The sequence below is a fragment of the Muntiacus reevesi genome, chromosome 2 (assembly GCF_963930625.1).
Source record: "Muntiacus reevesi chromosome 2, mMunRee1.1, whole genome shotgun sequence".
Taxonomy (NCBI): Eukaryota; Metazoa; Chordata; class Mammalia; order Artiodactyla; family Cervidae; genus Muntiacus; species Muntiacus reevesi.
Window position 1 is genome coordinate 264,288,805 of NC_089250.1, and position 26,453 is coordinate 264,315,257.

General features: G+C 44.6%; 1 protein-coding gene and 1 long non-coding RNA gene across 2 annotated transcripts; one reads left to right on the forward strand and one right to left on the reverse strand.

Annotated features, from left to right (window-relative positions):
• Positions 1–8,000: 8,000 nt before the first annotated feature.
• On the reverse strand, positions 8,001–25,518 carry ZNF235 (zinc finger protein 235). The gene is given in 6 exon segments (XM_065926272.1): positions 8,001–9,052; positions 9,054–10,998; positions 18,127–18,222; positions 19,060–19,186; positions 23,260–23,325; positions 25,457–25,518. Coding segments are annotated over 5 exon segments (2,379 nt in total). The 5' UTR covers positions 23,275–23,325; positions 25,457–25,518; the 3' UTR covers positions 8,001–8,856.
• LOC136161426 (uncharacterized) lies at positions 11,007–12,872 on the forward strand. Its single transcript, XR_010661729.1, has 2 exons — positions 11,007–11,205; positions 12,079–12,872. It is a non-coding gene; the product is annotated as an uncharacterized lncRNA (long non-coding RNA).
• Positions 25,519–26,453: the final 935 nt, after the last annotated feature.

Below are 26,453 nucleotides of genomic sequence, written 5' to 3' on the forward strand. Positions count from 1 at the left end.
TGCACATTTTTAATTTGATTCATTCTTGTTGACTTTTAAGAGCTTTTTGAATATTTTGGATACACATCCTTTATTAGAGATGCGTTTTGCAAGAATTTCCTGAGTCTCTTGTTTTTTTCCTCTTCATAGTGTTTTGTGCAGAACATAAGTTTTCAATTTTACAGAAATATAGCGCTAATTTTTTTCTTTCAAGGATATGTGTTAAGTGTTGTATATTCTTTTGGTGCTATATCTACAAACCCAAGGTCATCTAGAATAGGTTATCTTCTAGAAATCTTATAGTTTAATATTTAAGTTTGTGATCCACTTTGATTAAATTCTTGTGAAGGGTGTAAGGTCTGTGACTATATTCTTTATTTTTGCTTTTCTCACATGTGGATGTCCAATTGTTCCAGTGTCATTTGTTGAAAAGACTTTCTTTGCCTCTTTGTCAAAAAGCAGTTGACTAGTACTTGTCGGGGGTCTGTTTCTGGGCTCCCTATTCTGTTCCACTGATCTATTTGTATATTCTCTTGCCAGTATCACACCTTAAGTCTATACCTTTATATACAGTCAGGTTCTCTGACATTCTTCTTTTGTTGACTTCTGGATCCTTTGCCCCTTCATATAAAATTTAGAATCGATTCATCAATATTCACCAAAAACAAACGAACGAACAAAACAACCAGACTGGGATTTTGGTTGGGACTGCATTTTGTCTGTAGCGCAACTAAGAGAACTGACATCTTGAGTCTTCTGTCCATGAACATGGAATCTCTCTCCATTTATTTAGATATTTTGTTTCTTTCGTCAAGGTTTTAGTTTTCCTATGGATCATGTGCATATTTTGTTAGATTTATATTTAATTAATTAAAATAGTGTTTTGTTTTTTAATTGAAACTCCAGTTGCTCATTGTTGTTATATAGGGAAGCAGTTGAATTTTGTATATTGTAGACTCTGCCTAGCTATAATAATTTTTACTTCCAGGAGTTATTATTTTCTTGTCAGTTCTTTGGGATTTTCTACGTAGACCATTACATCATCTGTGAACAAAGACAGTTCCACTTCTTTCTTTCCAAGCTTTCCTTATTTTATTACATTTAGCTAGGACTTCCAGTGCAGTGTTAAAGAGGATTGGTGTAGGTGGACATTCTTGCCTTGTCTTGGTATTTGGGGGAAAACATCTAGTTTTCCGCCATTATTATGTTGCTATAGGTTTTTGTAGATGCTCTTTGTCAAGTTCGGAAAGTTCTATTCCCAGTTTACAAATGGCGTTAGAATTTATCAAATGCGTTTTCTGCATCTATTGATATGGTTGTGTGACTTTTCTTTAGTCTGTTGGTGTGATGGGTTATTTTAATATTCAGAAATTAAACCACCTTTGTATTCCTGAAATAAATCCCACTTTATTATGGTATAAATTCTTTTCATATATTGTTGGATTTGTTTTGCTAGTATTTTGTTGAGAATTTTTGCATCTTTGTCCATGAGAGAGATTTGCCTATAGTTTCTTTTTTCTAATATCTTTACCTGACTTTGGTATTAGGGTAATACTGCCCTCATAGATATCCCTCTGCTTCTATTTTATGGAACAAATAATATCAATTTTCTATAATTTCTTCTTTAAATGTTTGGTATCTTCACTGATGAAACCCTCTGGGCCTCACTTTTTGTGAGTTTATTACCACTGGTTCAATTTCTTTAACAGACACAGGCCTAGTCAGATTACCTATTTTATTCTTTAGTGTGTCTTTCAAAGAATAAGTCCATTTCATCTAAGTTGTTTTCAAATTCAGTGAGATACTTTTCTCTGTCATTTTCATTTCTGTTACAGTGATCTAGTAAATTTAACTTAGGATATATATATATATATATATATATATTTAGTTCTTGAATTTTTATTTTGTTCTTTTAGGATAGTTCCAATTTCTCAGCTGAGATTTCTTATCTCTTCCTTCACAGTGAGTATATATCCCTTTACATGTTAAGTATAGTTAATAATAGCTTTTAAAATTCATTATCTAATTGCGATATCTGGATCATCTCATGACTGATCTCTATTGATCTCTTTTCTCTTGAGAATGAGTCATGTTTTCCCATTTCTTTCATCTGTCTAGTAATTTTGGATTATTTCCTAGATATTGTCATTAATATATTGAAGAAACTGGATTTCATTGTGTTCCTCCAAAGAATACTGATTTTCTTTAAAAAAAAAAAAAACTTATTTTTATTAGGCACTTAATTTAGCTGGATTCAAACTGAAAATTCTTTCCTGTGAGTAACAGCTCAAATTTCAGTTCAGTTCTCTTTATATTGACTTGGTAACTTTAAGTCTCCTCTGCCTTTTAGAGTTGAGTTTGGGGCTTTCCCTCTATGGCTTGCTTTTTTCCAGGCTGTCCTACACGTATCATTTTCCAGCAGCAGTTGGACAGGCCTTGAACTCTTTTATAGTTTTCCAGATGTTAATGTCCAGGATACAGTCTAAAATTTTTAGCTGCCCTAGATTTGACTGGGACTTGCTCTCAGGGTGAAAGCCATAAAAAGCAGAAGACTGATCCTGTCATTTCCTTCTTCTCAGTATTGACCTAGTTCCAGGATAGGATAAGTAGGATGTACCTACCTTTGTTCACTTGCCATTGCTTTTGTGTAGTTTAAAAATTTTTTTTAATTTAAAATATTTGGTATAGAATTAATACTTGCTATCCATTGGAGTTTTGGTACAATAAGAACTTCCTTTGAACTTCAGCATATTTAAAATCTTCTCTTGTCTCATCACGTCCTTCATATATGGTTACTCATTTACATGTATGTCTATCCCAGTAAGCAGTGTATCCCTCAAGTGTTTTCCAGCTACATCATGACAGCTCGTGAGATGCTTCACAGATAACTTGTTCTGACAATTGCTCAGTCTCCAAACTCAGATATTATTTTTTAAAGATCCCAAGAGCGTTGGTGTTATTACCGTAATAGCCCTATTCTCACCAGAACAGCCATGTTCTTTAAGTGGAAGACAAAAATTGGAGTTGGAGCTGGTATGCTTAGAATTCATTTCGGTCACAGCCTATCTGAACCACACACTATAGACAGCTTCATCCCCACGTATTCCTAATCCAAATTCCTAGTTCTTGCTTGCATCTTCTGTAACAAGTGGAGAAAATACACTCAGTGTTCCCCAGGGCTAGAAGCTGACATGAGAGAGCTCTGGACAGCGGGACAGAAACGGAAGCCCACCCTTTTCTAGACGCAGGAGCAAACACCTTGAATGGCAAAGAAGACAGAAAGTGCTCAAGGAGAGTGAAGGAGCCGAGAGCAGCGGGCTTCAGGTCCTTGTGCACTCAGTCATTAAAGTGAGAACAGAGCGGGTATAAGCTGGGGAAAGCAGAGTTGGTGATTGCAGAGCGGAGGAAGCATTTGAACTTGAGATGCTAGAGGGGCTTCGGGGGACTGGCAGTGAGGTGTCGCCGTGGAGGCCGGGGCTGCGGCACTGTGGAAGGCAAGAGCCCTGGGAGCAGAAGGGTGGAGGGACTGAGGGCTTTGGAAGTGGGTGTGTGAATCTTCAAACAGCGTGGCTGGAGGAGTGAAACTGGTTCTGGAGATAAAACCTTCAAGGAATGAGGAAGAATGAACAGACTGGTAGGTGGCTGTATGGAGAAGGCATGGTGGGTAGTTTGACATGAAAATGAATGCTGGAGGGGTGGGAACTGGAATTTCAGAAGACAGTTTGGAAGGAGAAATGAATAAGACACCCACCCCATGTCCAAGCCTAGTGGGACAAGGACTGTGAGAGAGAACACAGGAGACCACTTGAAAGAGATAAAGAGGAGAGTCCTTAGGGGCGGGGGAAATAACTTCACTGAAATTTCAGAATATTTATTAAGAATGCCTCATTTATAGGCAGAAATATATAGTATAAATAAGATTACATATTAATTACTAGTATACATTAATATGGGCTTCCTGGGTAACTCAGCTGGTAAAGAATCCTCCTGCAATGCAGGAGACTCCAGTTTGATTCCTGGGTCAGGAAGTTCCCCTGGAGAAGGGATAGGTTACCCACTCCAGTATTCTTGGGCTTCCCTGGCGGCTCTGATGGTAAAGAATCTGCCTGCAATGCGGGAGACCTGGGTTCGATCCCTGGGTCAGGAAGATCCCCTGGAGGAGGGCATGGCAACCCAGTCCAGTGTTCTTGCCTGGAGAATCCCATGGACGGAGAGGAACCTGGCAAGCTATAGTCCATGGGGTGACAAAGAGTCGGACACAACTGAGCGACTAAGCACAGCACACACATTAATATACATATTATTAGTATACATTAATATGATGTAAGTATTTATAAATACATATATCATAATTAGTAAATTGTCCATCTTAAAGCAACCACATCAACTACAGAGCTCTGCTATAAACTTTCTGACCCCAAATGTCTATACTAACTCTTTTGATATTATATTATTCCTGGTATATTTTTGATATAAAGAAAAATATAAGAATGAAACAAATATCCCTCTATAAGCCATCCAGCTTTTGTTGCTGTTCAGTCACTAAATTGTGTCCAGCTCTTTGCGAACCCATGGACTGCAGCACTCTAGGCTCCCCTGTCCTTCGCTATCTCCAGATGCTCCAGATGCTCCTGCTCAGATGCAGGAGTATTGAGTCAGTGATGCTGTCTAACCATCTCATCCTCTGCCACCCTCTTCTCCTTTTGCCTTCAGTCTTTCCCAAGTAAATCCACCCAGTTTTCACCATGTATTATAGTCTCTCCATTCCTATGGTCTACCTACCCGAAGGAATATAATGCAGTCATTAAAGATTAATTTCATGAAGAATATGGAACATTGAAAAGCACTTACTGTGTAATTCCAAGGCAGTAAATAGCCCACTTTGAATATCTGAAGAGGGACTTCCCTGGTGGTCCAGTGGTTAAGCATCTGCCTTGCCACACAATCAGGTGTGTTTTTTTACGGTGACATTGTTTAGGAACTCTAAATGGACTTACTGTGTTTTGGAAAGTGAAAGTCGCTCAGTCGTGTCTGACTCTTTGCGACCCTATGGACTATAGTCCATGGAATTCTCCAGGACAGAATACTGGAGTGGGTAGCCTTTCCCTTCTCCAGAGGATCTTCCCAACCCAGGGATTGAACACATGTCTCCCCCAATGCAGGATTCTTTACCAACTGAGCCACAAGGGAAGCCCAAGAATACTGGAGTGGGTAGCCTATCCCTTCTCCAGCAGAGCTGTGTTTTTTGAGTAAACAGACTGATGAGTGGGAGCCAATTTCTGACTATTGGAGAAAGAAGTCAGTAAGAAATAGGGAAAGGCTGGAAAGACTTACTTGAAATGGAAGGTGTCAGCATTTACACACATACACACGAAGAACTGCTACCCTAGTAACAGTGAGAACAATGAGTGGTTTCCCCACTCTGAGGACTCGGGGCTCTGTAGAGTCTGTGGCTCCAGCACACAGTAAGATAAACCCAGGATCCTACCGTGCCAGAAAACAAGGGTTCATACTGAGGGAGAGACATGGGGGAGAGGGGAAAGCTCTTCTAATGGCAGAGAGCCAACTGCTAAATGTAAAAGGGATGATAGAGTAAGAAAGTCATCCTTTTGCCATCATCACAGTGATAATTGCTTCCGAGAAGAATATTCATGAATGCAAAGACTAGCAGGTGAAGGTTATGAGAGTTATGAGTTGTTACACAGCCCCAAAGATTTCCCCACAGATTAGTTATTAAGTTCAAAGGCAAACAGCAATTTCATGCTGAAGAAAGCTGGTAGTTATCAGTGTATCCGAGTGACTGAAGTCACCATCACTAATGAAACAGATGCACTGTTTCCTGTTCTAATGAACAGGGAACCATGCATCACTCATAACACTCACGTGACAAACGTTTAACGTGAATCTAACTATGAGGACTCAAAGCCCCAGCTAGGAGCATCCTATAAAATAACTAGCCTGTGCTCTTCAGAAAGACCAGTTTGATGGAAGACAGAGAAAGGCTGTGGAACTGATCTAAAGAACATGACAATCAAATGCAGGTTATGACACATCTTTAGATCTGGAAATAGGGGGAAAATGTTATACCTACATATATATATGTATATGTGTGTGTGTGTGTATAGGGATAACTGGAATTTGAATAAACTGATTAGAAAATATTGTAGCAATGTATGATAGTCTTATTATGTGTGCAGATTCTTTGGCATTCCTCACCTCAGGTGGGGTCCATATCCCCTCCGCTTACTCCTGGCTGGCTTTTGTGACTGCCTCAACAGACCGACTGACATTGTTACTTCCATGGTCAGATCAGCAAAGGCCATAGTGCTTCGGCCGGTTTTTCTCAGCAGACTCTGAGCCCCTTGTACTGTTCAGCTACTGTGATGTGGTCATGCTGGAGGCCACACAGATTTGTAAAGACAGGCCAAGGCTGCCTGGGTTCTCAGTTCAGCTATTAGGTAAATAGGTTTGCTTGTAGTCACATTACTCAAAAAGTATATATGAAATTTGTTTTTCTTCTGTGTTTAGAATGAACTAAAATACTCTAAAAACATTTCAAAAAATTAAAAATGTACAATAATGCCCTTAGGTATCTGATATATCTATATTATGACATATATGGATGATATGTATATGATCTAGTTACCTTTAAAGGGAGGGCATTATGTGAAACTTATTCCATACAAAATTCTATGTCTCTGTGCCCACTTTCCTCAGGATATTCTGCATACCTACTAATGTCAGTAACTGTGAATCTACCTTTTCCCATCGGATGTTGTATCATATTCCACCGAATGGATAAGCCGCAGATGAATGCAGCGTGTGCTGTTACCAATGATGCTAACAGTGAACACCCTTCTGTGTACATCCGTGACACAGGTTTACATGCCATGAGATAAAAGCAGTTAAGATTCAGCTGTAAGGGATTTTCATTCAGCAATTTTGCTGTCCCAGTTTTACTGCTTTAGTAAAATGGGTAATGGTTACTATAAAATAATTTTTCAAAAAGGTAAAGAAAATCCATCCCAACCTCTGCTGGAGTAAACCAGGTAGCATGTTAATCAGTATCTCTCCACCTGTCATCCCCGTGCACATGACCACGCGGTTAGGCACACCCCCGTGCACGTGACCCCGCGGTTAGGCACACCCCCGTGCACGTGACCGCGCGGTTAGGCACACCTCCGTGCACGTGACCCCGCGGTTAGGCACACCCCCGTGCACGTGACCCCGCGGTTAGGCACACCCCCGTGCACATGACCGCGCGGTTAGGCACACCTCCGTGCACGTGACCCTGCGGTTAGGCACACCTCCCTGCACGTGACCGCGCAGTTAGGCACACCTCCGTGCACGTGACCCCGCGGTTAGGCACACCTCCGTGCACATGACCCCGAGGTTAGGCACACCCCCGTGCACGTGACCACATCATTAGGTATATGCGTCCTGTAACGACCTGGACTACACCAGGAAGACTCTCACCTACTTTTCTCATGAACATTTCTTTCCCTGTCATCACAACCTGCAACATATTTTCCATGGCTGTTTATTATTAGAATATATTTATGTATTTTGCTTAATATAGAATATATTATTTTGCTCCTCCCCCCCCCCCCTTAAATCAGTATGAGCATCTTTATGTACAATTTTCCTTGCGTGCTCAGTCGCATCCAAATCTGTGACCCCATCTCCTCTGTCCATGGGATTTCCCAGGCAAGAATGCCATTTTCTTCTCCAGGAGATCTTCCTGACTCAGGGATTGAACCTGCATCTCCTGTGTTGGCAGGTGGATTCTTGACCACTGAGCCACCAGGGAAGCCCCGGGAAGGAGTGAGACAATCTTCCTTTGTGTGAGCAAAACCCCTACTGCTAGGATTTGCCAGGTCAGAGTATTTTGACATATATTAACCAGTGAATGTTCACTTTTACTAAGATGTCCAATCCTTGAACACAGAATGCTGTGTACATGAAATCTCAAAATCCAAAAAAGTGTTCGTGTCTACCCCACCCCATTTTTAGGGAGGGGACAACCGGGTGGAATGTGACAAACAATATCCTTGGTTTCTGCCAAACCCACTACCTAAAGAAGTGTGGATAAAGGATCATGTGTAGAAAAGACACCGTGACCAGGACCTGAATGGAAACAATGCAAAGAAACCAATTATTAACAGTTCAAGTTTACTAAGAAACTTTTTGTCACTAGTAACTGCTTTTAACACTTTCAGTTACAGTAAAACCCTACCGTAACAAGGTACAAAATTTCCAATCATATAAATTGTAATATGTTATTAACTAATAAAAAGCCTCTTTTGGTGTATAAAATACAAGCTAACGATACTAAATATTACACTGCACACAATGGGTAATTCTGTACATAGGACTGAAGCTGGACTGAGGCTGGTGGCCATTCACAAGCCTCGTCCAAATTGGTACTGTGGTGGGTGGCAGTATTAACGTGATTCTGTGTCAATGAATGTTTCCTGAAATCAATCTGATTAAGGCGACTTGCACAATTCCTCTTGAGTATGTTGTTACAAATTTAGGGGAGGGAATTATTTTGGACCAGAATTTTCAAATATTCGTCCTAGAGGGTTTTTCTCCACTTGGTTCAGTAATCGCCGGGGAACTATTAGAAGCCAAACACAGTTCTACACGGCAGAGACACAGTGGTGACCAACAGTCACCACTCTGCTCTGGGTGGAGGGCACCTTCAGCTGACAATGACTGTCTGCACTATACTTTTGTTAGTTCAAGCCCTGCCCATAACCTTCATGTATAAGCCTTCTCTCCTGGGAAAAGGGCAATGGTTCTTCTTGTGTCACATCTTGAGAGGGTATTCAGGGCTCTGGAGTAATCACTGACCATATTTATAGAATACATTCTCTACAAAGAGGTCACCTCCCAGCTGAAACTTGGAAACACTGCCTTTTCTACAATTTCTTTCCCATGAAGATGTTCCTTCCAAGGCCCACAGGAACCTCCCACGATCCCCAGGACAGGACTTTTCCAACAGAGGTGAAGAGGTGGGTTCTCGCTGAGGCCGGTTCCACACCCCCCACCCCTATAGATTCCCTCCCGCGTGGACCCTCTGGTGGTAGACAAGATGCGACCTCTGGCTGAAGCCCTTACAACATACGTCACATATGTAGGGCCTCTCCCCCGTGTGGACCCTCTGGTGCGTGTGGAAGTGCGAGGCCTGGCTGAAGCCCTTCCCGCACTGCTGGCATGTGTAGGGTTTCTCTCCTGTGTGCACCCGCTGGTGGGCACTGAGCCCCGCGCTCCAGCTGAACTCCTTCCCGCACTCCTCGCACTTGAAGGGCTTCTCGCCCGTGTGGATGATCTGGTGGACTTGAAGGTTCGACCTCTGGCTGAAGGCCTTGCCGCAGGTACCGCACTTGAAGGGTTTCTCCCCGGTGTGGACTCTCTGATGCGCCTGCAGGTGCGAGGCCTGGCTGAACCGCTTCTGACACGCGGCGCACTTGAACGGCTTCTCACCGGTGTGGACGCTCTGGTGCGCCTGGAGGTTGGAGGCCTGGCTGAAGCCCTTGCCGCACTCCTCGCACTTGTAGGGCTTCTCGCCCGTATGCACGCGCTGGTGGTTGTGGAGGTTCAGGCTCCAGTTGAAGCGCTTGCCGCACACCTCGCACTTGTAGGGCTTCTCCCCCGTGTGCACGCGCTGGTGGGCCTGGAAGTAGGAGCTCTGGCTGAAGCCCTTCCCGCACTCGCCGCAGCGGAAGGGCTTCTCGCCCGTGTGCACGCGCTGGTGGCTCTGGAAGCTGGAGGCGGAGCTGAAGCCCTTGCCGCACTCCTGGCACTTGTAGGGCTTCTCGCCCGTGTGCACGCGCCGGTGGCTGTGCAGGTTGAAGCTCAGGCTGAAGCGCTTGCCGCACTCCTCGCACTTGTAGGGCTTTTCCTCTGTGTGCACCCGCTGGTGCGTGTGAAGGTTGGAGCTGCAGCTGAAGCGCTTCCCGCAGTCTGCGCACCTGTAGGGCTTCTCGCCCGTGTGGATCCTCTCGTGGGCCTGCAGGTGGGACCTCTGCGTGAAGCCCTTGCCGCACGCCTCGCACTTGTAGGGCTTCTCGCCGGTGTGGACCCTGCAGTGGATGTTGAGGTCAGTGCTGCGGCTGAAGCCCTTGCCGCAGCTCTCGCAGCGGTAGGGCTTCTCCCCAGTGTGAATGGGCAGGTGGGCGTACAGGTGCGAGGTCTGGTTGAAGCTCTTCCCGCACTCGTGGCACGAGTAGGGCTTCTCCCCGGTGTGGACTCGCTGGTGGGTCTGCAGGTTGGAGCTCTGGCTGAAGCCCTTCCCGCACTCGCGGCACCAGTAGCGCTTCGACCCCGGGAGGGTGGCCGGTGGAGTGGGGCACGCTGAGCCGTGACCCGGGTCCTTCTTGGGCGTCCTGTGGGTCGGAGACTTCCCGCCCACGTGTAGCCGCTGATGAAGCTCCAGGCTGGCGGGGTCACCGAGTCCTCTCTCACCCTCGTTACACAGGTAGGCTTTTGGTCCAGCCTCAAGGATGCTTCGCTGGGCTAGCGGTGATGCCTTGAGGAGGTCTTTACCACACTCTCTGGTGCCCTGAGCCCTCTCTCTTTGGGGCACTGTGTGGTCGTCGTGGTGAGGGGAGATACACGCGAAAAAGTCAACACATGGAGCAAACATACAGATCTTGTTCTTCATGGGAATCAGCTGACAACCCCTCTGGTAATTCTGTGTCTCACTCAGACAGAGTTTACTCCAGGAATTGGGAACTCTCCCAGCTGGAAATTCTTGATTTTCAATAATATCAGAATGACCTTCTATGAGAGTCACGAAACAGCTGCCTTCCATGGAAGCCTGGGCAGATACTCCTGCAGGGGAATTATGCTGTTTGGGGGACTGGGAACTCTTCTCCTGAGTATTTATCACAGAGTTTTGGGTTTTGGTTGATTTGCTCACAACGTGTCTGATCTGCCAGCAGGAAAGCTCTCCCAGTGAAAGGCACCTCACTCCTGTGTCCTGAACAGTTCCCATCTCATGATTCCTGCCTCCTGAAAGGGAAAGAATGAGGAATTAAGGAAGGAGAGCGTGACATCACCAACATGGTGGGCCAGGCAGCTCCAAGCCCTTGATCCCGCCTTTGGAACATTCAGTAAGCAACTAGACACCGGGGGAAATGCCTTCATCAGAGTTCTGAAAAACAAAGTTCTACAGAAACTGAGAGAACATCCAATGAAGAAAAAGCCAAATTTAAAAAGGTATGGCAGGGGAGTAGAAAAAAATTAAATTAAAAAAATGCGCTATTTGGGATCAGTTGAGAGTGAGGTGTGCCCATATCCTTGGTGGATGCAGACATGGGTGAGATGGAGGGTCTGGACTAAAAAACAGCCACTAGAAGCCAAGACAGACACGGAAGTGTGACACCAACACATGTGATTTACCCAAAAGAATGAGAAGAGGACAAAGATGAAAAAATAGATGAGCACCCCGCCCCCAACAAAAGTGATTGTTAATATACCGGTTTCACTAACTATATTATGTGGAAGCAGACTCCCCTAAAATCTCTACCTGCATTCAGTCAGAAGGAAACAAGAGGCATACAGATTGGGAAGGAAAGGAAAAGAATATATTTGCAAAAGTTATGAATTGACATAAAAATCTTTAGAAATGTACAAAAATGCATTTAGAATAGGTGAATATGGGAAAGTTGCTGGCTACAGGATTGTACAAAAATTATACAAAAATCTATTCAGATGTAGTACAATAGAAGCAAATAACTGGAAAATGGAATGAACTATCATATAGCATCGAAAAAAACTTCTGAAAAAGAAGACATACAATTCCTATACACTACATGCTATAAAGGTGAATTATGATTTATAATGTATCATCTTCCATGGTTCCTGGCTCATGACTCCGAAGGGGAAAGAGCAATGGGAGTGTCTTTTGTTCTAATATTTGGTTTTTTACTTTGTTCTAATATTTTGGCCCCTGTTCCTGAAATGGCTTCAGAGCCTTAAGGGTGAAATGGGTGTCTTATTATTCATAACAAGCCCAGGATGCTTCATGAATTGATGAATAAGTCCACTTAGATCTTCACATTTACTCCATTGAATTCTGTCTCGTATCAGATCAGTGGCAGCAACAAGATCCCCAAGCAGAACTTCCGAGGGTGTTCTGGGACAATAAGAAACACAGGCATGGCGTCAGGAGAACCATTCTGAGTTCACGGTCTTTCTCGCCATTTCTGGGGACTGCTGGTATGTGTTGAAAATGTTCCTGAATTTGTGTTACGTGTCCTGGCATGAAATGTTATAAATGTTGTCTGTCATCAAAACTGAGGTTCAGACTGAAAGGACTGAACCCGTCTCAGGGAAGTGCCCTGGCTGACTTTCACATGGAAGCAGCAGCAAATGTACACTGTGGTGTGTGTGGACAAAGTCCACTCTGCTTTTGTAGAGAGTGACCCCTCAACGCCAGATGTCCTTGTCACCTGGCAACAGCCGGCTCCTGAGTCAGACTGAGATGCGCAAACAATTCAGGGGATAGTCAGGGCTCCAGGAAACCCAAGCTGGGCGCTCGGCTCTCTCTAGCTCCCTGGAAAATCCCATTGTTGGTGTTTGCATTCCTTCACCCACCACAGCGTGTTTAGGAAAAACCTTTAGATCAAGACTCTGTACAGCCTGGTGACTATAGTTACAATACTGTACTGCATATTTGAAAGTCGCTGAGAGGAGACCTTGAGAGTTTTCATCACAAGAAAAAAAAAATTCTAAGTATATGTGGTGATGGATGTTCACTAGACTCACGGTGATCACTTTGTCATGTATACAAATGTTGATTCATTATGTCGTACACCTGAAATTAATGTTAATTACCTCAATTTAAAAAATTTAAAAGAAAAAGTAAAACCATCTTTGTCCCTAGAGGCCTCAGACCTGCTCTTTGTGGATCATCTGAACACTCGGCAGCAGGGATTCATTCAAGGGCCGCTCACTGTGGGTCACCAGGTGGGATGTCTTCCAGGTGGTAAAGGCTTTCCCGGCCACAAGCGCCCTCGTGGTGGCAAAGAAACTGTTAAAGAATGTGTTTCCTGCTTGGGGTGCACCTTCCAGTCTCTAATGATCGAGGCACTCACATCAACCGGGCACATCACATGAAAACACTACGAACTTCTTGGAAGGATCACTGCCCTGTTGACCTCAATCATCAGGCAAGGTTGAAAGAATTAATGGAAAAAACAGATTCAAGTAGAATTAAGTGTTAATTACGGGGCAACAGAGACTGAGGAGGATGCTCTGATGTTTTTTGTTTTGCCAGATTTAGAGAGACCTTTTCTTCTCTTAGGTTACCTATGACTTACAATATGGTACAATGTACTTTTGTTAGCACAGATGAGACATCTACTTAAAAAAAAAGTTTACTTATTTCTTTGGTTGTACCAGGTCTTCTTTGTGCATTTGAGCTTTTACTTGCAGCATGTGGGATCTAGTTCGCTGATCAGGGATTAAATTCCAGCCCCCTGCATAGAGAGCACAGAGGCTTAGCCACTGGACATCTAGCCCCGAGACCTCTATTTTTTAACCTTAACTGATCCTTTCAGAATTCAGGAAGTCTCAGTGACTATTCTTATTTTCCTGACAGTATATCTGTTCACATAAATTCAGTAAGAATCTGTTCTTGTGACAGGACACAAATTGAAACACCACTGTTTACCCAGGCTTGACTGGAATGTCATATTTGATAGACAGGTGTAGACTCAGATGTGCCCACACAGCTTCAGGGAACTGCTTGGAGCAACGGAGCCGGTACCTGGCTTTCAGCTTCCAGGAAAGCAATCTTAGAAGAGATTTAATGAGATCAGCCACCTTTCCTGCTGTGCTTACATAGACAGTTGGGCCAAGTTTAACACAAACAAATGAGCTTTACTGCAATCATCTCTGGTTAAATAAGAGGGCGTGGGAGTAACTATAGAGGGGGAAAAAAAAGGTTTTACCTTTGTAGCTATTAGATTCTACTCCTGCTAATTGTCTTGGAGCTTTTTTCATATATCTGTAAACTGTCCTGGATCCTGAATTTTTCTAGTTTCCTCAAATATCTAGCTCTGATTCAAATTAATGCTACCAATTTTCTCCCACCTCCTGATTTGGAGTCAGGAAGAAGGAAAGCAGCCCTCAAGCCCCTCCAGAAAGGACCTCACCAAGTGTGCTTGTCCACTGATGCTTCGGGGAAACTAGAAGGTATGCTGGGGACCTCCCGACCACAGTGACCTGGGCGCGAGGCAGCTGACACCAGGGTAGACAACTGCCTCGGCCCAGGACACCGGACCCAGGCTTTAACTAAGCGTGAATCCCGTTCTTTACTCTGGCATTGACCTGGGGAGATTATACCCTCACTTGCATCTCTCAGGCCACAGCTAAGGGGGTAATGTCTGAAATACAGAATAGATTTTCTCCTAGCCTTAAAAGTTAACAGAACCCTGGTTTGAATGATAACAAACAGATAACAGTTCTTACAAATGAATCCACTAACAGTGCCATCTTCAAAGAAGTAGTTTGTGCCCTGACAAGGCTTCTCTTTTTCTGGGGTGATTATGCTTTTCCTCAGGCCTGTGGATGCCTCAATGGTGGCGCACAGCTGGGTGATGCCAGTCAGTTACATAACCATGCCCCCTACCTGCTCTAGAAAGGGCCTGGACTGCCATTCTGGACTTGAAGTTGCTCAGTCGTGTCCGACTCTTTGCGGCCCCATGGACAGTAACCTGCACCAGGCTCCTCCGTCCATGGGATTTTCTAGGCAAGAGTACTGAAGTGGGTTGCCATTTCCTTCTCCAGGGAATCTTCCCGGCCCAGGGATCAAACCCAGGTCTCCCGCATTGTAGACAGACGCTCTACCATCTGAGCCACCAGAAGTCATATATTTCTTTGAGCCCCTTTTTCTGGGAGGGTGGGGCAAGAATACTGGAGTGGGTTGCCATTCCCTTGCTCCAGATCTTTCCGACCCAGGGATTGAACCTGGGTCTCCCGCATTGTAAGCAGATGCTTTACCATCTGAGCCACCAGGGAAGTAAAGAAAGGGCCTACCAGGAGGCTTTTCCTGATTCAGGATCCGCTTCCTTTGGCAAGGCCCTACTTCCCCGATTAAGAGTCGATTATAAGTGAGGCTGTGATCAGAAACCTCAACTCTTGCAGAGACTGCAGATTCCGTTGCTACGACACTAACTGCCCAGAGAAATATATGGACCTTCTGGTCAAGGCTGTTATTAATAGGATTGTTGTTGTTTAGCTGCTTAATCTTGTCTGACTTTGTCCATGGGGTTTCCCAGGCAAGAATATTGGAGTGGGTTGCCACTTCCTCTTCCAGGGGATATTCCCGACCCAAGAGTTGAGCCCACATCTCCTGCTTAGCAGGAAGATTCTTCACCACTGAGCCACCTGGGAAGCCTGCCTAACAGGATGGCCCTTGATTACCTTCCAGCTGAGCGAGGTGGTGTCTGTGCTGTGGCCAGCACCACCTCCTGCACCTGGGTTAACACTTCTGGAGAAGCTGAAAGGCAGGTACAGAAGATCACTAAGGAGGCCACCTGACTTAAGATGACTTCATGCTATACACAGAAAATCCTAAAGACGCTACCAGAAAACTATTAGAATTCGTCAATGAATTCGGTCAAGTTGCGGGATACAAAATTAACACAACAGAAATTTCCTGCATTCCTACCACACTAACAACAAAAGATCAGAAAGAGAAATTAAGGGAAAAATCCCATTTACCACTGCATCAAAAAGAATAAAGTATATAGGAATAAAAAACAAGGAAAAAGATCTGTACTCTGAAAACTAAGACACTGATGAAAGAAATCAAACAGACATAATAGAAATTCTCTGGTGGGGTTAAAAAAAAGATGATAGGTGTTAAAACTGAACTCATTTTTATCACGTATACCCTCAGGTTGGTGCTTTTGTATGTGATTATCTTAATCACATTCACAATTTTAGAATGAACTAATTTTCTGTATTATACGTTGAGATTCTTCCACTTGCCAGAAGATGGCAAGCGGGCAGCTTAGGGGTCCACGGAAATGCCAACAGGTTTTACATCAGTGCCTCTATCAAGAGCAAACAGGCTTTAAAAAGCCCTGACTCACCCACTGACAAGCTATGTGACATTTTCTAAGGCATAAGTTTCACCCCATAAAAAAAGAGATAACCACCCAGGTGGTCAGGGCTATTCCAAGGATTGAATGCATAAGGTGCTTTTTTTTCTTGTAGCACTGCAAGGTTTGTGGGATCTTAATTCCCGGAACAGGGGATGAACCCGGGCCCTTGGCAGTGAAAGCACGCAGTCCTAACTACTGGACCGCCAGGGAATTCATAAGGTGCTTCTTATAATACTAATGATAAAATTACCAAATTACACAAATTAAACTTACTCAGAATGGCAGAAGGTTCATTTCTGTAATTTCTTCTCTGTTCCTACACAGAGCCTCCTTGTCGACCCAGCTGCAAAGTCTGTGACTTCTATAAATGTCACATTTGAAATGTAGAAAACATCACTGAGGTCATGTGATTGTTTAAGTGCCGGAGAGAGGGGCAGAGAGGGGCAGATGACTGCCTGCCTGGCTGGGAATATGGATTCCACACAGAAAAAACAGCTAAAACCAATAAATGAATTCAGCAAAGTAGCAGGGTATAATGTTAATGTACAAAGATTAGGTTGCATTTGTAGCCATTGTAGAAAACAGTATGGAGGTTTCTCTGAAAACTAAAAATGGAATTACCATATGCTCCAGCAATCCCACTCCTGGGCATATATTCAACCAAAACGATAATTCAAAAAGATACACACACCCCTGTATTCACAGCAGCACTAGTCACAATAGTCAAGACAGGGAAAAAACCTGAATAGCCATCGACAGATGAGCAGATAAAGATGTGGTGTGTATGTGTGTATATATAATAGACTACTACTCAGCCATGAAAAGAATGAATGCCACTTGCAGCAACATGGATCCAACTAGAGATTATTAAGTGAAGTAAGAGAAAGACAAATACCTTATGATGTCATTTATATGTGAAAACTGAAATCTGACACAAATGCACGTATCTATGAAACAGAAACATGGACACAGACTGGTGGCTGTGAAGGGACACGGCGGGGACGGAGGGATGAACTGGGAGTCTGGGGTTAGTAGGTAAAGCTTTTATATACAGAATGGATAAACATAGTCCTACTATATAGCACAGGGAACTGTATTTAATATACTGATAAACCATAATGAAAAAGAATTATGTAAAAAAGAATGTGTATGTATGTATATCTGAATCACTTTGTTTACAACACAAAATACAACACTGTAACTTAACTATACTACAATTTAAAAAAACTCAAATTAACTGCATTTCTATACTCAATGAACAGTTTGAAAACAGGAAAAAATTCCATTTATAATAGTATCAAAAAGAGTAAAATACTTAGGAACAAACCAAGGAGGTGAAAGGCTTGTACACTGAAAGCTCCAGAACTCTGGTCCACAGATGGGGATTTAATATTGCTTTGCCAGTGCTACCCAGAGGGATCTACAGATTCAACACAATCCTTGTCAAACATCCCAACACAGAAATAGGAAAACTCATCCTAAAACTCATACAGAATCTCGGGATCCCCCTGGTGGTCCAGTGGTTAAGACTCTGTTTCCACTGCAGGGAGCTCGGGTTCCATCCCTGGTCAGGAAACTAAGACCCCCACAGGCTGCACAGCGCAGCCAAAAACAAAAAACATGAATTAAAAGTAAAAGGAGGAGCCAGGGAAGGCTGTGGGTGAGACAGCTTCTGAGCAGAGGATGAGGGGTCGGAGGTTTGCGGGCCAGCAGCCTTCCGGCCAGAGGAAAGAGAGGAAACGGTCCTCGTGTAGAAACATAAACCTCGGATGCGAGAACAGAGGACATGGGAGGGGGATGTGACGGAGGGAAACGCAGGGCGGTAAGGCTGGGTAAATGGGCCCTTAAACACATCGGACTTTACTCCGAGTGGAGTGGGGGGCTGGGGGCGGGGCTGGAGGCCTGAAGCGCCGGACTGTGAGGTGACCGAGCTTTTCAAAGGGCCCCTCTGGCTGCTGCGTGGAGAAGACACAGATGCTCCAGGCAGACGTCGGGTAACGGGGTCCGGCCGCGCAGTTCTCACCTGAACGCCCTCCTCTCTGGGTTTGGATCTCTGTCGTCCAGAGCTTCTCCTCTCTCTCCAACTGGGATATCATGTCTGGCTTGGAGGACTGGTGCCCTGAGGAAAAAAAGGAGGAAAAAAGTTCTGAACAATTCTAGTTCTAATCCCATGATGAACATTTTTCATCAGACCCACTGTGAGAAATACACACAGTCTCATTAGTGACTACTCCACATAAACTACTGAAATAAAAGCTAGAATGACCTGTGTCTCACCGTGGTCATCACGTCCTTTTTAGACTCCCACACTCCTTAGTGCAAGCAGTGCAGTTACTGCTACAACCTGCACCATTCTTGCTGAGGGGCTCTGGTGTTGCTACTTTATTCTCCATTATTGTAAGAACGCCAATGCAATTTACTAATTTCATGATGCCCCAGTGGCTCAGGACCCACAGGTTTACAAAAGATAATATGAAAGGGTTTTGTGTGGTTTTTTTTTTTTTTTGGCCACAAGGCATGTAGGATCTCAGCTCCCCAACCAGGGATCAAACCTGCACCCCCTGCATTGGAAGGCGAATTCTTAACTACTGGACCACCTGGGGAAGTGTCAGAGAGGATTAAATTTGGGATTTAAAAAAAGCAAGCTATAATATGAAATAAGGAGCCAGGTGCAGTCAAGCTTGACTGTTCACACAATTCATTTACAAAAGACTAATGTTTACCTTGGAACAAAGACTAGGAACATTTTGTCTCTTTGTTTTCCAAAGGGACTGGAAAACTGGTCTCTGAGGAGTCCCAAAGTCTTGAAGTAGCAGCCAGAGGGCCAGGGACGCTACTAAACATCCTAAAATGCTCAGGACAGTCTCCACGACAGATCACCTGGCCCCAAAAATCAGCCGTGCTGACGCAGCGAACCCTACGGGGGTGATGCCAAGTCACAGGGCGCCATCCTCACCCACGGACAGCAGGTTCCGGAAGTTCTCCAGCATCACGTCTCGGTACAGCTTCCTCTGGGCCAAGTCCAGCAGCCCCAGCTCCTCCTCGGTGAAAGTCACAGCCACATCCTTGAAGGTCAATGCCTCCTACAACACCAAACACATGTAGCCTCAGTTCTCCAACCAACTGCCTTTGAGGGAAGGGCAGCACGGAGACAGTGGAGGAGACACGTGGGAAGCTCTTCCAGATTCTAAGTGACCTGAACCACCTTTTAGGAGACGGTCTCCTCTTCCCCTTCCACAGTCACACCAGAGACGCAGGGGTGTTAGGGGGATGGTGGAGGAAGGAACGAAAAGGAAAAATTCTAAAACCTTCCGTACACGCAACACGGCGCCCTTCGTATAGTCGTGTCTCTAGAATTGTTGTCCTTCAATCATGGTATTCACGCACTTTACAATCTGAAAGTGCCACATTTTGCAAGAAATGTTGAGTTCATTGGCTCCCAACAGTATGTAACAGCCCATCTCCTTCTCTCAGTGGGCAGTACCACAATTTTGTCAATGCCTGCCCATCTAACCAGCCTTCAGTACCCGAGTGGAGGCAGGTATGTAGTTCACTCCGTCTCAGGGATGCGCTGTATCTGTCCGGGCAGCATTCGATGCCAAGGTGGAAAACACAGGTTTTGGAGACTGAGCGCTTCAGTTCACACTCTGTGGCTCTACTTTTAGCTTTACGATCTTGGACAAGTCACCTAACGTCTCAATCCCTCAATCTCCTCATCTGCACAAAAGCATATCATCAGGGACTTCCCCGGTGGTCCAGTGGCTAAGTCAGAACTCCCGATAGAGGGGGCCCAAGTTCAATCCCACATGCTGCATCTAAGTCCCAATGCTGCCAAATAGATAAATAATTAATTTTAAAAAAAAAAAGGGAACTCACCATAGGGTACTTGAAGGGATTAAAAGAGAATATGCAAAAGATTTAGGATAGTATTTGACACGTGTCATTAAAAACTCAACAAATGTCAGCCACCAGTATTCCTATTATCATTATTTGTGTCTGCCTGGTATTCACACAAGTGAAAAATACATATTTACTCATTCTAAATGATACAAAAATTTAAGAATTTAAACCTATTAATGATGCTGCAAAAACAAACAAACATACATATTTTCATATAGATCTCAGGCAACTTGTCTGGTTATATTTCCTTAGGTTAAGTTCCCAGAAGTGGCAACTGCACTATCAAAAAATATGCACCTCTGGGGACTTCCCTGGTGGTCCAGTGGTTAAGAATCACCTTCCAAGTGCAATACTCTAAAGCAATTATCCTTCAGTTAAAAAGAAAAAAAAAAGAAAGAATCCACCTGCTAAGGTGGGGGACAGGAATTCCATCCCTGGTCCAAGAGGATCCCACATGCTTCTGGGCAACTAAGCCCGTGCACCACACGTCCTAAGCCCACGTGCCTAGAGCCCCTGCGCTGCAACAAGAGATGTCACCGCAGTGAGAAGCCCATGAACCAAAACCAGAGAGTAGGCCTCGATCTCCACAACTAGAAAAAGCCCAAACACACCAAAGACCCAGCACAGCAAAGGCCAATAAATCAAGTAAAATACCACAGGGCTGCAGAGAGTCAGACATGACTGAGCAATTGAGCACAGCACAAAATAAAATACTTAAGAAAAAAGGGAAAAAAAAAAACAAAAAGAATCTGTATGCCAATACAGGGGACTCAGTTTCGATTCCTGGTCCAGGAAGATTCCTTGCACCCTAACTACTTAGCCCGAGCTCCAGAGGCCGTCGCTGCACAACAAGAGAAGCCACAGCAATGAGAAGCCCGTTCACCACCCCCAGGCAGCAACAAAAAAGACCCAGCAGAGCCATAAATAAATAAATAAGACCATTAATCTAAAGGCTTTGCTCATCTCTGCATTTGTTCTGACTGGAGTCCTGAGCATTGATGTATTAAACAACTAGTTGACACATCTGGCAAAGAAGAGACAGGTGCTAAGAAAAGGCCCGACATGAGGGGAGTGTTATTTTTGGAGTCCTCCAGCCACAGGCCCTGCCAGGCGTCTGCACGACTTGGCCTCAGGGACCAGAATGCAGCAGTCTCTTCTCCTGGCTCTCTCCATTTACCCTCATCCAACTCCTGAAAACACCTAGCCCAGGCCATGGAAACTCTAGTGTCAGCTGGGGACTGAGTGGATTTTAATAGGAAACTGAAAGCTCACAAATCTGTTTGTTAAAATGCAGCTGTATCTTTATACAGGGCATCTATGGTAAAGAACCACTCTGATATTCTTGCCTGGAAAACTCCATGGACAGAGGAGCCTGGGGGGCTACTGTCCATGGGGTCGCAAAGAGTCGGACACGACTGAGCACATACACATATCCTTACAGTTGCTCCATAGAGTAAATGCCTGGTAAGTCCCTGCTGCTACTAGACTTCCCAACCTCAAGTGTGTACCTCTAAAACATACTCACACGGCAATGAATAAAACAGACATTTAACTATAATACGTACACGTGTAACTTAGAATTACAGAATCTAGTCCTTCTTGGAACTTCCCTGGTGGTTCAGTGGCTGCCTCCATGCTCCCAATGCAGGGGGCCGCAGTTTGATCCCTGGTCAGGGAATTAGATCCCACATGTTCCAACTAAGACTCAGTACAGCCAAATAAATAAATAAATTACTCAAAGGAAAAAAAACAAACAAACCTCTAGTTCTTTTTGTTTGAAAACAAAACTGTTTTGTCTGAGTTCAGTATCAGTTGGATTCTGTTACACCAAACCATATTTTAGACATTTTAGCCACAAAACTGTGAGGCGAGCAGAAGTAACGCAACTTAGATTAGGAGTAGGCCTTCCTACTACCAGGTAGCTTTCGCTTAACAATGACCACTGTTTGCCAATTAGGACCAATTAGCTTTCACCGATGTTTGCCAATTAGGAAATTAGGAACGAGGTGGAAACCCCCAGGAAAGTCCCGCCCGCGCGAAAGTATTGACCAATGAAATTGTTTTGCAAACGTGTAACCAATCCGCTTCTCACTCTATAAATTTGTGTAACAGGTTGGGCTCGGGGCTCTCTGACCCGCACCACTGCGTTGGTTGCGGCAGGGAGTCCTGACTCGAGTCAGTAATAAACTTCCCTTCCTGCGAGTTGCATTGTCTCGGAAGCCTTCTCTCTTCCCGCTCGGGGATTCGGACATCGGGCATAACAAAAACTTGAGGCTCCCCATGAGAAGAATGAGCTCTGAAAATTCTAGAAAGAAAATGGCAGAGCACTCAGAACTCCTGTTAGGGAAGAAAGGTTATATGTAGGAAAACTGTCACTGCAAACATTTTGCAATGGTAAAATTCATCGTTGTTGTTTAGTTGCTAAAGTCGTGTCCAGCCCTTTGCAACCCCATGGACTGTTGCCCGCCAGGCTCCTCTGTCCATGGGATTCTCCAGGCAAGAATACTGGGGTGGGCTGCCATTTCCTTCTCCAGGGGATCTTCCCAGTCCAAGAACTGAACCCAAGTCTCCTCCCTTACATGTGGGTTCTTTATCACTAAGCCACCAGTGAAGCCCAGTAAAATTCATAAACCACATTAATATGGACAGTAGGGGAAAATATTAGGTAAATTATGGAAAGTGATGTGACCATTTAAGTTCTAAGTGCTATACAATTAAATTTTAAAAATTCAAAATGGTACTGAAACTATCATCACAAATCTACACATGTAAATACAAATGAAAAGGAATGTGGGAAGGTGAAAACTGATTCGTAAACATGTTTATAATGTGGGAGGTGTTTTTTATTTTTTAAAAATATTAATTTGGGAGACGTCCCCAGTGGTCCAGTGGTTAAGAATCTACCTTACAATGCAAGGGACTCCAGTTTGACCCCTGGTGGGGGAACTAAGATCCCACCTGTCGTGGTGCAGTTAAGCTCACGGGTCACGAGTACTGAAGCCTGGGAGCCACAACTAGAGTCTGTGTCCTGCTACAAAATATCCCACATGACGCAACTAAGCCCTGATGCAGCCAAATAAATATTAAAAAAAATTTTTTTCCACACCATTATTTGGAAATAAAAAGCAAGGGCCCGTCACACAGTTCCTCAGGTGACTTTGGTTCCCTCTTACCTTTCCTGAGCAAGAGAGAAACATGTCCAGTCTTTGTGAAACAAGATGTCATTTTAAGAAACAGAAAAGCAAGTCTGACTTACCTGGAATTTGGTCATTTTTTTCTGCCTCTTCCTTCTCGGGAAAGGCCAAGTTCTGGGAAGGCAAAACTGGGGAAGGGAAAGAAAGCCACGGTGAGATCATAGCTGCCGGGATGGCTGGTGCACGTGGGACTAAATGTGATCAGGAAGAGGGTCCCCTTTCTCTCAGCAATCGCAGTGACGACATAACCCCGTGAGAAGAGAGCTGGATTCCAGTTCCCCCGGGCCCCCTTGGCCAGCTGCCTGAGTTCACGAACAACCCGGAAATAGCCCTACCCTAAGTGTTTCTTATAAGCTCCCAGGGTATTCCTGAGGCTGGCTCTCAGAGGAAATGAGATGCAGACAGGCAGTACCAACAACTGAATGGGGCCAAAATGCCTGCGGTCCAATTCCAGCATTTCTACTTGTTTTCTACTTACTAGTCGCATAAACCTTGAGCAGGTTGTTAATCTCTCTGTACCTCAATCAAGTCTACTTGTAAATAAATGGGCGTAACAGTGCCCTAACTCCCTGTTTCCTGCAGCTTCCGACAAGGAGGTCCCCTTAAGACTAATAAAACTTCCTTTGTGAATCCGCTTCACAGAAGATGATTCTTAGGAAACACAGACTTCAGAGATGATGGCTCTTGAGTTTCACTCACTTTCAGAAAAAAATCTAATTTGGACAAGTGATCTCACGGGTGATTTGTGCTGTTGTTAATGAAGGTTAAATTTTCCTCTTTAATAAGCTGAACTACTTGCATGTGTTGTTAAGCTGGAGTCACTCAACTAAGTTTCTTCTAGAATATGCATGAAGGTAAACAATGACTAATGAAACCTAAGACTAAGAAATCACGTTGCATTTAAATTAATGACACAGGGTTGTTACACAATACTAGGCATTTTTAAAAATTAAGGCCTGGCTAGGCTGCGGGCACTGCGCAAAGCTGTGGGCAGGATCATTTTGAAATGAAGCAGGACCCTGTGGTCCCTCCCCGACAGAGTCTCAGCCCGCCTTTTGTCTGTGGAGAAACTTTAGCCAAAGAATAAGTTTAATCAGAGAAGTGAGAACATGCAGGAAAAAAGGGAAAACGGTCCAAGGAGACCAAATGATAATAGTTTGGTCATTAAGCAGAGTCAGGGACCTTTAGTTCCTTCTTAGCAGCTACAGATAATATTCTGAGCCCTATCCTGGGCGCTGTCTTCTAGCTGCTGAAACCTCCACCAGGTGGAAGAAGTTAACTACAGGATGACCAGACTGTAGCCTTGACATAGGCCGCCATTCCAAGGACTGGCCTCAAAGAAATGGGAACCAACCAGCCCTGGAACTGAAGATGAGCTGTACCTAAAACAACTAAGATGATGCTAGTCAGACCACTGATGACCAGTTTCAAGACGACTGTCACAGCTGACGGTGCTGTTACTGCAGGTCGTCCCCTCCTCCCTCTGTCTATAAAAGCTCTTGCCCACTGACTGGCGGTGGGGGTGCTCAGTCATTGAACACGTGTTCCCCTCCTTGTCAGCATCCAAAATAGAGCAAACTTTCCTTTCCACCAACCTGATCTCTTCACCGGCTTTTGAGAAACGGTCAGCCAGACTCCGCTGTTGTTATAATTTCTCTGTCTGGGATAAACCAGAGGACTTTCCCCTGAATCCAGCTGAAAACAACTTTCCTTCCTAAACAAGTGTCCAGAAAGAGTTCAGGAATCCAGGACCAAACCCAAGGTCAGTGACCAGGGAAAGGACAGCAGGGCTGCAGCTGGGGCTCCGACCCCCATCCCGGCTGGCAGGAACTTCGCAAACAACAGAACGCCTGAGTGTTTAGTGGACTTTATGGTAACATCCAACATCTTACCGTACTCAGCACTGTTTCTCATCTTTTCAAATACAATCTTAATCCTCAAAAGACCACCACTGCGAAGGAACTAACCCGAGCAAACAGGCTGAGAGATTAAACAAGCCGCTCAATAATTTGCCCAAGAAAGCGACAGAGCCGGCCTCTGGTTCCTCAAGGAGGGCTGGGGTATCAGAGAGCGCGGGAGACCCTCAAACTCGACGCAGGACGCGAGCCCGCCCCCAATTCGCGACTCCAGAGGAGCGCCGCGGCCCCCTCCAGCTCCCCGCCGATCGCCGAGGATTCCCTGCCCCAGGTGCGAGGGCCGGGTCTCTGCTGGCTCCACGCAGAGGCCGGCAAGGATTGCAGGGACGCTGGGTTAACTCACCCCCCGGGCAGCAATCTCGGCCCCAACCTGGCCTTCCCAAAGCGGAAGTGCCTTGGGCTTCACACAGTTCCCGGACTACACTTCCCAGAAGCCCCACGAAGCGCCTCAGATTTCACGCAACTCCTGGACTACATTTCCTAGAATGAAGTTCGCCCCTGCTTCCCACCAGCTGTCTTGGGTTTTGACTGTTGAGAGGGTTTGGATTTAAAGTCGCAGGTGCTGGACCTGTCAAATTCCTTTCTGTTTTATTCAGCTCTTAAAACTCATAAGAAGATAATGCAAGCAGGTAGATTTTTGAGTAACTATAAATGCAAATTTAAAAAAAATGCGGCCTTATAAGAGAAAAGCGAGGCTTGCGCTATGAAAACAAACTTTTTTTTTTTTTTTTTTTTAGGGAAGACAAAAGGTAGACTAAGAAATGGGAACTATAAAAGTAACCTAGGCTGGGCTGCCTAACACAGAACTTATGGAACACTGGATTTCTCATTTGCTTCGAATTCTGGCTCCCCAAATATCAGCAACAAAATTTGTTAATGAGACAAAAACGTAGTTTATTGCTTACCGCGGTAAGGGAGAACACCTCCACAGAGCTTCAGCACCTTGACAGTGTGCACAGAGCCCGGAAGACAAGGTTGGAATTTACTGATAATTGGAAGTTCGATTTAAGGCGGGTTTTTCAGTGCAGAAGAGGAATGGGATTGCTTGACGGTCATGATGCTGTAGTCCAGGACTTGTGGGAGCAGCAACGATTTTTGTAAGGTGAGGAAAGTACAGCTGAAATTGTTGATGCTCTCTTTAAATGAGATGAGAGAGTTGATGGGTGCTTGTGGAAGTTTCTCTAAAACTCAAGCCATTTACTTGGGCAGGAATCTTTTGGAATAATAAAGGCATGCCAATAAAACTTACTAGTTATGTTAATGTAAACAGTAAATTGTAGGAGGGAAGGTAGGGGTCACCAACCAGCTGGGGGTTCGTATTGTTAGGGGAACCACTGACT